The 15,108-nt window shown below is 32.6% G+C and overlaps 1 protein-coding gene across 1 annotated transcript; it reads left to right on the forward strand.

The window, feature by feature from the left end:
* The first annotated feature begins 2,801 nt into the window (after positions 1-2,801).
* On the forward strand, positions 2,802-14,852 carry LOC148603292 (uncharacterized). The gene is made up of 6 exons (XM_088553381.1): positions 2,802-2,931; positions 3,734-4,429; positions 5,258-5,880; positions 7,580-7,604; positions 11,806-12,501; positions 13,189-14,852. Exons 1-6 carry the CDS (start codon positions 2,874-2,876, stop codon positions 13,845-13,847), a joined length of 2,757 nt encoding a protein of 918 aa, XP_088409507.1. The 5' UTR covers positions 2,802-2,873; the 3' UTR covers positions 13,848-14,852.
* Positions 14,853-15,108: the final 256 nt, after the last annotated feature.

Consider the following 15,108-nt stretch of genomic DNA (forward strand, 5'->3'; position numbering starts at 1 on the left):
TTGCCCTGGATGTGACATTTTATAAGCAAATCGTTGAGTATTTCTTGAAAATGGACGCGTACCCGAACGATGTACTTGGTCAATGCTCCCAATTTTCAGTGAGGTTTTCAGTTTGGGTATTTTTTGATATACCCAATCCTCTTCCCTTTGATTCCCCTCTCCATGTTATTGTAATAACATCCCATTTTTTTTTCAAGTTCATATTGAATGCATTTCTAAATACAAAAATACCAATCATATATATTGCAAATTTCGATATTCTGTAAACATGTTTCAAGCCGGATTCTCTCATCAGCAGCATTACAATCAAATATATAAGAAGATTTAAATGAACAAAAAATACACAAAAAGTACTCGAAACAAAACTGTGGAAATAGGAAACCAAATCCACCATCGAGAAGTTCTACCACGTCCAATACAAGGAACGTGGCCTTAGTCGCTTATGTGCTTTGAAATTAGTCATACTGTAAAAGAGCAAACAAGGGTACCTAGTAGATTCCAGTGGAAATCAGAAGAATGTAATCAAGGGACAGAGACCAGACATGAAAAACAGACACGTCACAGACAACAAAGAACGTAAAATAACCGAAATAATACATACAAAGTAACAAAAGTAAATAAGCAACGCGGATTCCACTAACACCAGGGATCATGGACCAGGTGCACTGGTAAGTTAAGCGTTCTTAGTTTTTTTCTAGAAACACCAGCCGAGTTGCTCAAAAAAAGTCCATGGTAGATGAAAGTTGAAAGGAAAGCTATGACAGGTTGAACAAATAAGTTTTTATTGTGCAGACGGATACATCGTAACCATACACAAGTTCATGATGACGACTATATAAAAGTATTTAAGGAACCAAGGGTATAGCGGTAATCAAAGAATGTAATCCAGGGACAAAGACCAGACAAGGAAAACAGACATACACAACAAAGTAAATAAATCATACATACAAAATAAGAAAAGCAAATGAGCAACTCGAACTCCACTAAAACTGGGAGCATGGACCAGGTGCCCCATTGGGTAAGCGTCCTCTGCTTTGCTAAAAACACCGCCGAGTTGCTCATGAAAAGTAAAGTTCGGGGTAGACGAAAGAGTAAAGGAAAACGATGACACGTTGAACAAACCAGTTTATATAACTTGTGTGTGATGAATTCAATCTGGTAGAAACATAACCCTAGTTCAGAAGCCTAATTGTACATGTAAGAAGTTTAGCGCGACAAGAAAAGTCTGCGTAATTACGGCAAACTCCGGCATAACGTATGAGTTGTGCCATACACAGGTGCAGAAGCGATGTTGCCAAAGATGAACAAAAAGTTGACAATACGGAATGAAAAAGCATTGCGTTTGTCTTTTAGTTTGGTCAATATTTTTACTTTACCATCGATCTCCAAGTGTATGTCATGATATGAGGCTGACTTCACAGACAATGTCAGTAAAATCCTTCATCTCAACTTCTTTGGGGTAGATGAGATGTATAAAGCTATGATGCATATTTTTAGCTCACTTGGCCCGAAAGCCCATGTGACTTATTGCCATTATTGGCATCCGTCGTCGTTTACAATTTTTCAAAACTCTTCTCATCCGAAACAACTTGTGCAAATAAGAACTATTCTTAGTATATTCTTGTGTATTATTTTTTCTCTTTGATTCCCTCTCCATGCTATTGTAATAGCAAACCAACTTTTTTGAAAGTTCATATTGAATGGATTCCTTAATACAAAAATACCAATCATATATATTGCAAATTTAGATATTCTGTAAACATGTTTCAAGGCGGATTCTCTCATCAAGGCATTATAATCAAATATATAAGAAGATTTAAATGAACAAAAATGAGCAGAGAATTAAGGTAGGGATTTTTTGATATATCAAATAACATTGCCACCGTATCTAAAAATAGAACATATGGGTCAGAAAGAAATCTTTTGCATATATCTCCAAAACCGTTCGTTTTTTTTTTAAATCTGACTGGGTAATAGTGTGTGGCATGATCAGATCTATATGTGGATATATTGTTGTATAAATCTGTCAGGCAATGTTGGAGTAAATGCATAATTCACGATGTATTTTTGCTATTTTTAATGTTTTGAACAAACTACTGGACCAGTTGTAACCAAACTTGGTATTTATGTTCCTGGATACTTCTGCATAGGATTGATGTGGTGATTTTTGATCCGTTAAAAAAACCTGGCAGGTGAAACTTTATTTTGAACAGAAGGGTTAGAAATACATTTTTTGCATATATCTCCTAAACCGTTAGGTTCAACAAAAATCTGACTTAGAGGAAAGTGGTCAGCATTGTATGATTTACCAAAAACATTTTGAAAATCTATGAAGCCATGTTGGAGTTATTGCCCTTTTCGACGTATTTTTGTTATTTTTAATGATATTACTTTCAGAAATCTTCTCATTTGAATATAGTGCACAGATTCAGAGAAGAAGATATTTGGAAGTAATATGATTATTCCTTGCGTTATGGGCGTTAGGAATTTATATCCGAAAAAAAAACGTAACCGCTTTTACAAAAAATGTTAATTAATCATTAATCAAGTTGATCTATTGAGATTCTGAAGAGTCTGTAGTATGTCATTTTCTATTACTTGATCCATTACTTCTGTTAAAATCAAACAAAGGATTCCAACACTTGATACATGTGTGATAAAACCATTTACCAGAACTTTGTAGTAACTAGTACATAATATTTAATCTGCATCTTAAAAATAGTTTTTATCTATGGAGTCAAGAGGTAGAATTGATCTCTGTTTATAGTGTCAGTTTCATTAAAATGTTTGCGATGTTTAATGTCTGTTCACATATACTATAAAACTGAGGTCTTTGCTTTCGATTACATACATTCTACGTGCATTGCGCAAATATGTCAGAAATTATTTTTGTATTGTTAGGAATACATTTTGTATCAGGATTAACTTATAGTAAGTATAAATTTACATTTCATCTTTTTACATTTTTATATCGAAAAAATATTCATGCTCTTGTTACGGTAATAATGAAAACTGATTATGTTATTTACAGTGTACTCATACCAAAGCCTTTCCTGTTTAAAATAAGAACTTTTTTTTTAAAGAAATGGTACAGTAATGCTGAAAAATTAAGATTTCCATATGCATTTTGAATATCATATATAAAAATATTGATATATCAAAACAAATCAAGTGTAATTAAATTTTGAATGATTCGTTACAATTGGTAGCTGTGTTTTTTTAACAGTTAAAGCCGAGCATTATATAATAAAAGTCACTCGCATTAGTGAAATAAAACTGTATAATCAATGATTCCAAGTGAAGCCTTTAATTGAATTACACTGAGTGTTGATGTTTGAAAAGATTTTGGTACAAATGTAAGGTTTTAAGCTTTGAAAAAGATTTTTTTTCACAAAATTGGTTTAAAAAATAAAAATGATACCGATTCTCATAATACTTCATTGGTAATATACATACATTATTAATCACAGGACATGGACATTTTAATGATAACAAAAAGCATACCTCTGACAGTTTCACTAAAAAAGTGTAGAATGGCGGTTTTGAAAATAATTATTGATACAAATATTGACAATACTACAACAAATGATATATTCACGCAAGTTTGAGAAATTGGCCCTATTAATACAATATGACCATGTCCATAACTGATATATTGTTTTGATTGATACGAGATTATTAAAATCAATTTTAAGAACGATGCAATTATTGTACTGTTTGACTATTATTTCAGAGACTTGTTTAGATGCTTTGAACAAGGGGGAATCAGCCAATAAATCTTATGACATGGTAGATAGTGGTGGTTATCTATTTAAAGTGTACTGTGAATTTGGATTGTCTGGAGGATATACTTTTATTTCAAACTTTATGCTTTCAGCAGATCATATCAATATCAGTAACATCATTCCAAATGACACGTCCTCTGTTTTATTCCGAATGATGTTATCAAACGGCAGTCAAACAGAGTCGTTTATTGAACAACTTCCAGGAAACAACAAAATACCTCTGGGTATTTTTCTTACTAAACATGGAAACTATGAAGCACCAATATCATGTCCTCCTCCATACAACAGGAAAACACCAAGCTATCTTTACATTGGTTTCCTGTCAATGAGTGACACGAGAGGACATACCAGAGGATACATGGCCAATGGAAATTCATATAAAACTGTTAGTTCTGGCCAAAGTGTCAGTCCATGTTACTTTTCAATCTATTTTAGTCCCGTTTGTTTGAGTGGAATAACTATAAAAAAACTTTTGCCAAATTCAACAATGAGCGGATGGTACGAAAGCAGTAGGCCAGTTGGTCCTAACAAGTTACCAAGTGAATTCTTTTTCCAGTCATATCTTGTAAACTGTCGTGGAAGAGCTGACCTCGTGACATATAACAGTTACGAAGACACAGAACTTGCAATTGGACTACCATTTGGTAAGACTTTCTACCATTTAGATTGCAGATACGCATTTACATGGTAATGCCGATTTCGAAATAATACAAGTCATGTAATATATAAAGAAATAAACGAAATCCATATTTTCTATTCAAATAAACTAAGGTCGACTAAAGAAGGTTTCTGCATACATGAACTTGAATTCTAGTTCGGCAATGTATTTACGGGAAAGTTTTTCTTTAACAGGCGGGAGAAAAGTTTTAAATTTATAAATTTCAACGTGTTGATATGATACATTTATCCAACCTAAATGCGTTTTCAACAGCTGTAATAGATTGGGATTATAATTTCACCTTCTATGTACAATACGAAAAAAATATAATAATAAAAATAAAAATAATAATAAAAATTATAATAAAAATTATCACATCACTACAATTAATAATGTGTTCTTGACAAAGCTTTTCATTCAATTTGAATTTGAATAATGTTTAATTTACATTGATTTGTTTTTGTAAATAATATCGGTTAACAGATTAAACAGACTTTTACAAATTTAGTCATTGTGTTTGAACATTTCTATATCTGTTGGTATGTTGTCGTTCTGTTAGCTTCAGGGTCCAGATTTATAAAGAACATCTTCAAATTTTAACATATTAGATACTATAAAATGGACGACTTTAGGAAAAAAACTCAATTGAAGAATCCTAAACTTTGGATTTTTTTATGAAACCCATGCCATAGCTCACAAACCTTGTATGGCATGTTAGTAATATATTGTAACACTTTTCTAAGACAGAGTTTGTTTAATCAATTGTACGGAATTACTTTTATTTGATTAAATCATATCTTGTCTTTATTTCCAGCTTTTTCATCTCCAAGACAATCCACTTCAAACAGTGAACAAACTACTTTGCATAGAACGACAGAAGAGGAAGTTACTACTGACCTAACAACTGAGCCTTATTCAACAAAAGTAACTCATCATCGCTTCACAGAGGTTATTCAACCTCATACTGCAAAGTTTATTCATCCGAAAACCACATATTTTACTCATCCAAATACCACATATTTTACTCATCCGAATACCACAGAGATAACCAATCCTCAAGAATCAACCGTTCATAAAACATCGATGTCACAATATCCGGCAGGATTTTCACCAACACCTCCCGGATCAACAATATCAAATGAATGTACGTGTGTATGTCCAAATAGATACAAATACATTTATTTAGCTGGACGAAATCTCACTATGGAAGAAATAAAAAGTGCTCTTCAGAGCGAACTAAAAAAACTGAAGTCGTCAATAGAAGTTCCAAAGAAAAACACATCGGCATACATACGAAGCAAAACATGTGACACGTCAGACAAACGTGTCTCGTCAAAGGCTATAGGATCACTATCAATAGTCACTATAGTAGTTCCCTTAGTGTTGTTTCTTCTCAATGATGCTGTGAATGTCTGTCATACTGTGAAGAAAAAGAGGGTAATTCCTAATGAGTAATAACGCAAACTTGTACAGTCACTTTAATTCGGTAGTCATCGGCATTTTTCTAAAAGCGACTTTGTTGTTGAAATTTTGAATATTCTATCTACGCTGTTATACCGGCTGACTCATCTATATGTATGCCTTGATTTTGCTTCATAAAATAAATGCGATTAATAAAATCTTGTTTCCCAATTGATTAACCTTAGAAACACTGCTTATATATTTTGAGACCATTTCTTAATTTTAGAAAATTGGTTATTTCATTCTTTAACTAATAATATAACATAAAATAGTGTTATTTGTGTTATACGACACACCTCTCTTCGTCTATAAAATTTCATTTATTGTTACTTCGAACTTACGTCCATAATCATATGTTTTTTATTGTTTCTAAAAGTCTCCATATTCTTCAAATTCTTTTGGATCACTAAACTTGTCTTGATTTGATGTTCCTATGTACGTTAAGGTTTGTAAGTCTACTTTTTACTCGTACTACGTTGATTTATTTTGAAACATTTACAATCCAAGACCATAGGCACACTTCATGGACCTTCTTGACCGTAAGCATACTTTCGTGCCCAACAGACCATAGACACGCTTTCTTGTCCTCCATGACCAAAGGCATACTTTCTTGTTTTCGAAGACAATTGGCACACTTTCTTGTCCTCAAGACGTTAGGCACCCTTTCTTGTCCTCCAAGACAAAAGGCACACTTCCTTGTCTGCCACGACTAGAGGCACACTTACTTGTCCCCCATGATCGCTGACTACTTTTCTTGTCTTTCAAGACCATAGGCACACTTTCTTTTCCTCAAAGACCATAGGCAAACTTTCTTCGCAGACATTTGCTTCATCTTCAAGGCCGTAGGCTTACTCCTGTTCTCAAGGACCAAATGCACACTTTTTTAACCCAAAGACCTAAGGCACTCTTTCGTCGTTAGTAAGTATACAGGTTACTTTGCAGAAGTTTGTATCTTTTATTTTTTTTAAATTGTTATACTGTTTTCTGAAATGTCCCGTTTAGAAATTTTGAAAACCAGAAGTACATGTATTTTTATCAGTTCAGTTGAATAGTACTCATGGTCGTACTTCTTGCTGACATAAGCATACATATTACAAATTGAAAATATAAATAGTTACATTTGCTGATACTGTATAGTCTTTGTAAATTTGTTTTATAATTAAAAGAAATAGATATGGCGTGCTTTAAACAGTCGAGAAAAGTCGTTTACTATACCGTTTGATTTTTTTCCCGAACGTATTACCAAAATTAAAGAACAGCTTTTCGGAGATACGAAAACTCAGACATGCATTTGTATACGTCAGGGGTGATGTATAAAATATTAAAATATTCCCCCAATAATCAATGAATGTTACATATCCGGAAGCTGTAGAAGTTATGAATTTAAGACAAAAAATAGATCCACTAAAGCTAAAAAGGATATGGCTGGAGCTACTTGTAATTGTGAACCGAAATTTGAAGACTTTTTAAGCCCACGGTGCTCACAATGTGGCAAATATGCAACGAGTTAAATATGATACGAATTCAAATAATAAAAAAGCAGTTACGAAGACAATCGCTCCATTTTGTCAGAATACTCCATCATGCAGAAAACATAGCAGAAACCAAAACTGCTTTAATCTATTGTCTATCTTAGTAATATAAATCAATGTAATGTATTTTGGCCTATTTGAAGCATCGTAAGATGATAAAAGTAACAGGTAACGAGAAATCATAAATTACGAGCAATAGTTCGGAAAAGAAATTAGAGTAATCACTGCTTTAAAATATTGAAATAATATTTATTCGCAAAATAGCAAGACGATGTGTTCTTAGATGTATTAGGAATTTAACGGTGGCAGTTATAACATCTGGCGTATCCAACTTATAAAGTTCATTACGATTTGCAGGTTCTATTATGTCCTTATCTACTAATTACGTGTAAGTTTTTGTATGAATCAGGCAAAATGTGAAACAATCTGAAACAGGCATGTCAAGAACCCACCATTCTGACAATTCAATTTCACTCAAGGAGGATTTATAAAGACCACCATTTCGTCACTGCATAACTGGTTTTGCTCAGAAATTTTTCAATAGATTGTCAGAAAAATGAAGTTTTTGACAGAAATATCTGTCCTTTAAATGTTCCTTTTCAGTGTATTTCAATGAAACTATAACTCAATTTACCAATATGATATGGAAAATCTCCTCCTAGTTTCTCGATTCAGATGGTGCAAGTAGTCAAATTACACTTTCAAAGTTGTGGGTTTTTCATACCATGCTTCATTCACTGCCTGATTCTTACAGAGACTGACACTTTACATGTCGCAGTTGATTCGTTACTGCCATGTAATAGTTTGTTTTACAAAGACCTTCTTAGTAAAAAGAAGAAACTGTCAAATAATATTACACAGAAGTATTAAATACGTTCAGGCCCCATTAAGCCGGCGATCATCTTTACTAAATAGTTTTAAGGCGTCATCGCAATATGAATGCTGAAGTTTCTATTTTACAGATAAGAACACATATCTTCAGTTATTTTTCACGTCTTTAGGGATTGTGAATCTAACGAAGTCGAAGCTTACGGGATTTTACTCCCATGCAATCGATGTATGCCCTTTCAGGGCACAGGTACCCTTCTAAAGTGCCTGTGTGACTCCCGGTTTATTTGTATGGGTCATATCACCGGGTTTTGTTTTTATCTGTTTTTTGTTTTATATTATTAAATGCAGTTGTATCTTGTTGCGTCGTCTTTATTGACTGAGTGGATCGTCATTGTTTCCGTTATTCGCCTTTTAGTCAAGTGTAATTGTTCTTATGTTCTGAATATTTGCTTTTTTGTTTTTAATGCTTCGCTTGTTTTTTTTTTCGGAACTTTATGCTAACTCTATTAAGATGATTTATGTTATTAGAATTATGTTCAAACGATGGCATTTGAAAAAGAATGCCAATTAAAACAACTTTTCGATTGGTTTAAGAAACATCAACTTTTCTTTATGGCATTAAAACGTTTTACTTTATATTTATTGATTTGCTTTATTGTATTTAGGAAAGAATGATTTGAAGATCCGAAAGTAAACGTGCACCACACTTTTAACCTATGACAAAAAACGAATCCGAGAATGGGTGGTCGATTCGACAATTGTTGGTATAAATGTACAACAATATCATGATGACGGGGATTTTGGTTGCATGGTTTTCAGTCTTTGAACTACAACTGCTTCTATAGAGTGGTTAAATACTTACTCAAAATAAATGTATACATTTTACATAATGATTATGGATTAAAGTTGACAAATGGATACCACAACTATTTGCAAGTATAGTACACAAGAAGACATATGACCATATTTTCACGTGTTCTTTAAAGTAGAGTAGCGTTAACACTCCTGTTTGTTTGTTTTCATATAGCTTTTCTCATTATGCATTACTGCGTAGCACAGCGTCAACACTACCACATGAAGTATATATTTCTTCCACAACGTCATTTTATGATACCGCTTGCTCTTTCTCCGATACAGTCGATCAAAATATTTATCTTTATCCAAAAATACAAATTAAATTACTAAGATTCTCCAAAACGCCTTAGTAGTTTATTGAATATCAAAGTCATGTCTGGTATGCGTAAATATGAAATGTTCTTTTTAATATAGAAACTAAGGTATTCGAACAAACTGTAACATTCAAAATTAAATTGCAGCTTCTGTTCCAATTCTGACACACAATTTACTTTACTTTAAGTAAAGATCATTTCAATTTATTGGCAAAGATTTTCATCATTATATACTTTTCATTTTATTTTTCATTACTTGGTATTACTTTTTTTAACTTTTATATTTGATATGACATGTTTTCATACTTTTTTTTTTATTTTTATGACTTGTGTACATTGTCTTTGTTACAAACGAAATCTACTTCCCGTTCCAAAACAATTGCTTACATGTAAAATTGAATAATAATGAAACACATGTTTTGCACGATTGAAACAATTGTGACCAACTATCTCTCGTACGTTTCTTTTTACGTTCCTTGCTGTATTATACATCCGATTAACGTTATAATTTTCTATTTACAGTATTTATCATCCATATTCCATCTTTTAATTCTCAGTCCTAATAATAAAACTCACGTTCCCTATATTATTCTTTTTTAAGTTTCTCAAAATGATATATTACCATGTTCAGAATTTATAAAAACGTGTCTTCTGTCATTCCATATAATTAAATTAAATTTTCTCAATTAAAAGAAATCGAACCCTATTAAAAAAACACCTTTTTAAATTAAAATGCTTGTCTTCACATTCCCTAATTAAGTAACCACTAACGTTATCATTATTTGTTTGTACATGCCATTTTTGTTTTCGTAACTCGGCGGGTGTTTCTATAAGGAAGACGCTGACCCCAACGGTGCACGTATTCCATGTTCCTAGGTTTTAATGGAGTGCGGATTGCTCATATACCTTTGTTTTCACGTGGTCATTTCATGTATGTGTTGTGTATGTTGATTTTTTATGTCTAGGTGTTATCTTTGTATTATGATTTTTTTTCAAATTCCCGCTCAAATCCTGGTTTACATGATTTCCATCTCTATACATGAAATGAAATGGTTTGTTAGAGTAAAGGGGAATTGCTTTTAACTGCGAAAAGTTTATTTTCATTGCGTATCAATAAGTCGTCTTAAGTTCTTTCAAGATTTTTTAAAGACTTCCATAAAATGACGTGTCCTGTTTTTTTTACCTACCGTTTGTCATAATGTATGCCCCCATGATCTACCCGGTACAGCTGTAAGTATCACAGCGAAATATTCCTAACATGGATGATATAACCATTCACCAGACCTTTGTAGGAACTAATATTTGATATTCAATCGGCATTATACAACTGTTTTTTTTTTATCTCAGGAGTTAAGGGATAGAGTTTATCTCTGTTTACAATGTCAATTTCCTTTAAATATTTGCAATGTTCGATATGTGTTCATGTTTATTGTAAAACTAATGAATTTGCTTTCGAAAACATATTTTATACATGCACATCGCAAACATGTCAAAACATATATTTATTTTGTTGGGAATACATTATGTGTCAGGAGTAACTTATAGTAAGTATATTGTTCTTATTACTTCACATTTTAATGTTCTTGTAGCAGTTTTATATCGGAAAATATTAATGTTCTTCACATTATTTATTAGGAAAAACTTAAGCTTTAGTTATTTTACAATATGCCAATTTCGATGCCCTTCCTGTTTAAACGATCACCCTTTTTCAAGGAAATGGTACAAGTATAAAATTACAATTGAGGTTCCAAGATGATTTGTTTATAAAACATAAATATGGTAATACATGTAGTACAAGCCAGTAAATGCTGTTTCCGTTTTGAATGTTCCGTTACTTTGAGAAACTATGTTTCGATAGTTAAACCAAGAATTGTGTATTACTCATAGGAAAAAAGAGTTAAATTGTATAGGTATCGAAACATGTATTTCATATATGAATTATATCTGCACCGAGGTATGCTATTGCATTGCCTGTCTAATAAATGGTACAAATGCGAACAGTTACAAACCCTTACCGATTTTATCAGCAAAATGGCTTCGGATCAAAATGATAAAACACTCTCTTCAACAGTACTTTATGATACATCATCACTTTATTCAGAGAATGAGAAAACCTTTAAAATGACATATCATGCAGATCCGGTGAAATCGGTGAAATGTACTAAAATGCACTATTTGAGGCTCCAGTAACAAAAGGGTGATGGGATTTAATACGTCAATTATTAACACATCGTCAGTTTTGAAAATGCAGTAAGAATCTTGCTAAAATGGAAACCAAAAAAATGTCCGTTGAAAGTACACAACCTTATGATTTACACTCTAAATCCTAAAATGAACAGTACATATAATGATTGTTTATTCTCTTTCAGATACATGTTTGGATGCATTGAACAAAGGCGAATCAGCGAATAAGTCCTCCGATATGGCAGATGTTAGTGGTAAATTTCTGTTTAAGGTGTACTGTGAATTCGGATTGTCTGGTGGATATACTTTCATTTCAAACAGAATGCTTTCAAAATCGTATATAAATATCAGTAATATCATTCCAAATGATACAATCTCCGTTTTGTTCCGAATGATGTTTCCGAACGGCAGCCAAACAGAAACTCTAATTGAACAACTTCCAGAAAATAACAAAATGCCCCTTGGCATTTTTTTTTCGAATCATGGAAACTACAAAGCACCTTTACCATGTGGACCATTCAAGAAGAACGCTCCAGGCTATCTGTATATTGGTTTTCTGTCAATGAATGACATGTATGGACATTCTAGAGGATACATGGCCAATCGAAAGTCATACATAGCTGCTAAAAATGGTCAAGTTGTTCCTCCTTGTTACTTTGCGATCTATTTTAGTCCCATGTGTTTAAGTGGAATAAATATGAAAAATGTTTTGAAAAATACAACCATGAGTGGATGGTACGACAACAGCAAGCCGGTTGGTCCTTACAAGTTACCCATCGAATACTTTTTCCAGTCATATCTGGTAAACTGTAGAGGGAACTCTGATTTTGTTACATACAACAGTTACAGTGACACGGAACTCGCAATAGGACTTCCATTTGGTAAGATCTGCTTGCATTAATATTGAATCCCCGAACTAAAATGGTAATGAGGACGTTAAAAAATGAAATAAAACATTTCTAACAGATTTGCACTGAAATGCGAGGGATAATACAAATCCAGTTTTTTTTATTAATTAAGGTAGACTAAATAAAGTTATCATATACATACTTTATTTTTTAGTTAGGCTATGTACTTAATGTATAGAGTAATTTTCGAGATACTTATCTTTTTCTGCTTCTAGACGGCAGAAAAAACTTAATGTTCATCAGTTACAACATCACAATAAGAAAAATTTTGACTACTTGTTCATGCATGCGTTTGAAGTTGTTTTCATAAATTCCGTTCTACAGTTGCGACAACTTCGCTCTCAGTATAAATGTATATTTATTTATTAACATTAACGAACAAATTCTGATTGTTTTTATGATTTCACATTTTTTTTATAGTGATTATGTGGAGTTGGAAATTGAAATAGTGTTCGGTTATTATAATTAAGTTCACCAATCTAATTATGTAACGTGTAATACATCAGGTGGTAAGGTGTCGTTTTGTTAGCTTCACATGCTTACACGAGCTAACACATCGTGAGAATCATATTGTAACACTTTTCTTAGACAAGATTCGTTATCATTAGTCTGGGCTAAACATAAAATAGCTTTCAATATTCGTTTTGTTTTGATATTTAGGGTTTTCGCCTCCAAAACACTCCACAGCAAATACAGAACACTTTACTTTGTATAGAACGACAGAAAAGGAAGTTACAGATGAACTAACATCTGAGCCTTTTTCTACAGACGTACCTCATCCTCGCTCCACAGAGATTATTCAACCTCATACTACAGAGTGTACTCATCCTAAGACCACAGAGGTAACGCCACATCAAGAATCAACTGTCAAAAAACCTTCCGTTCTAACACAACCGTCGACTCGTAAAATAGTGTCGACTAAAAGTGGACAGTATATACAAACAACGATGTCACAATATCCGACAGGATTTTCACCAACACTTATCGGATCAACAACAGCTAATGAATGCACGTGTGTGTGTTCAAATAGACACAAATACTTTTATTTAGCTGGAAGAAATCTCACTCGGGAAGAAATAAAAAGAGCTCTTCAGAGCGAACTAATCAAACTTAAAACGTCAATAGAGGTTCAAAAGAAAAATACGTCGGCATACATACGAAGCAAGACTTGTGACACATCGGACAAACGTGTCTCATCCAAGGCTATAGGATCACTTTCTATAGTCACCATAGTAGTTCCCTTAGTGTTGTTTCTTCTCAATGATGTTGTAAGTGTTTGTCAAAGTGTGAAGAAAAGGGGAGTAATTCGTAATGACTAATGACACATATATGGACAGTCACTCTCATCTGGTGGTCATCAGTACTTCTTTCAAAAGTATTTATTTGAAGTTTGAATATTTGTTTTGGTTTTAATACCAGCTATGTCTTCAATATATTTGACAAGATTTCTGCTTCATATAAATAATCTTAATAAATTAACTTTTTCTCTTGATTTCTGTAAAACAAAACTCTGCTTTTTTGATTTTTAGACAACTTCTCCAATATTAGAACATTTGAGATTTAATTACTTTGTAGCCACAAGCCTCATGGCATAAAATGATGTTATTAACTTTCTGATACTTCAGAACTCTCTCCATAAAATGTTACTGATCTGATTTCTGTTACAATCTTAAGTCAAAAGTTCTACAGTTAACGAGTTTGGTTCATCAATTAGCAACTTCCTATATTAATTTGTACCAAACTTTACGACAAACGTGATGACTTCATTTAAAATTGTCAACCAATCATGTGCTATATACAGGAAGTCAAAGATACACGAAGTATACAGTATTTCAAACTAATTGATTGGAAAACAAATAAGATGGTCTAGTCCTTATGACAGGGTGATTTTTCGATTTCTGATTAAAAGTACTACAATCAAAAAGTTTGTATTGTCGCCTATGGGGTAAATATTACCATTTTCCCTTGCTGATCTTGCCCTTGCGCTGTAATATACAGTAAATTAATACTTAAAACGCAATTTAATTTGAGTATGCTCTTGAACATCAAAAACCACTTTTAAGAAGTTTTCAGGGCTCAAACTGTCTCAATCTACTTGAATATTAAGTACATATTTACTGAAGTTCCATAAGAGAACTTATAATAACCAAACTGAGTTTATTTGGTCACCTACATGATTTTCATATTAAAGTAGGTTTCCGCTCTGTATTTATAATGACATTTTGTCATATCTATTTCACTGAACCTTTTATTTGTTATGTAAACATATATATATGTATACTAAACGCATTGTCTGAATGTGCATAAAATAGCAAGATATCTAATGATGTTATTTTTGTGTACCTTTTTTATGAAGACTTGTACGTTTAACTCTAACTAGTAGCAAGGTAAAAGGAGACACTGGACAATCTTGTCCCATGCCAATATTTGTTCCACATTTCGACTGTCGTTTTTGTATATTTATTTCCCTTTTTTAACTTCTTAGCTGACAATATGCAATATCTAAACATGAAATAAAATATATGGTTAAAAAATGCAGACAAATCACGTACATTTTTTTTTGCGAATAATTGCATTAGA

This window comes from Perna viridis, chromosome 11 (assembly GCF_037379345.1).
Source record: "Perna viridis isolate PV_CMFRI_1.1 ecotype Kerala chromosome 11, ASM3737934v1, whole genome shotgun sequence".
NCBI lineage: Eukaryota > Metazoa > Mollusca > Bivalvia > Mytilida > Mytilidae > Perna > Perna viridis.

What these genes read in the sequence shown, in the direction of transcription:
- LOC148603292 (XM_088553381.1), top strand. Translation starts at nt 2,874, where the DNA reads ATGTCAGAAATTATTTTTGTATTGTTAGGAATACATTTTGTATCAGGA. An exon ending in ATACTGTGAAGAAAAAGAGG is followed by an intron (nt 5,881 to 7,579) that starts GTAATTCCTAAT and finishes GCCTATTTGAAG; the next exon opens with CATCGTAAGATGATAAAAGT. An exon ending in CGCAATAGGACTTCCATTTG is followed by an intron (nt 12,502 to 13,188) that starts GTAAGATCTGCT and finishes TTTGATATTTAG; the next exon opens with GGTTTTCGCCTCCAAAACAC.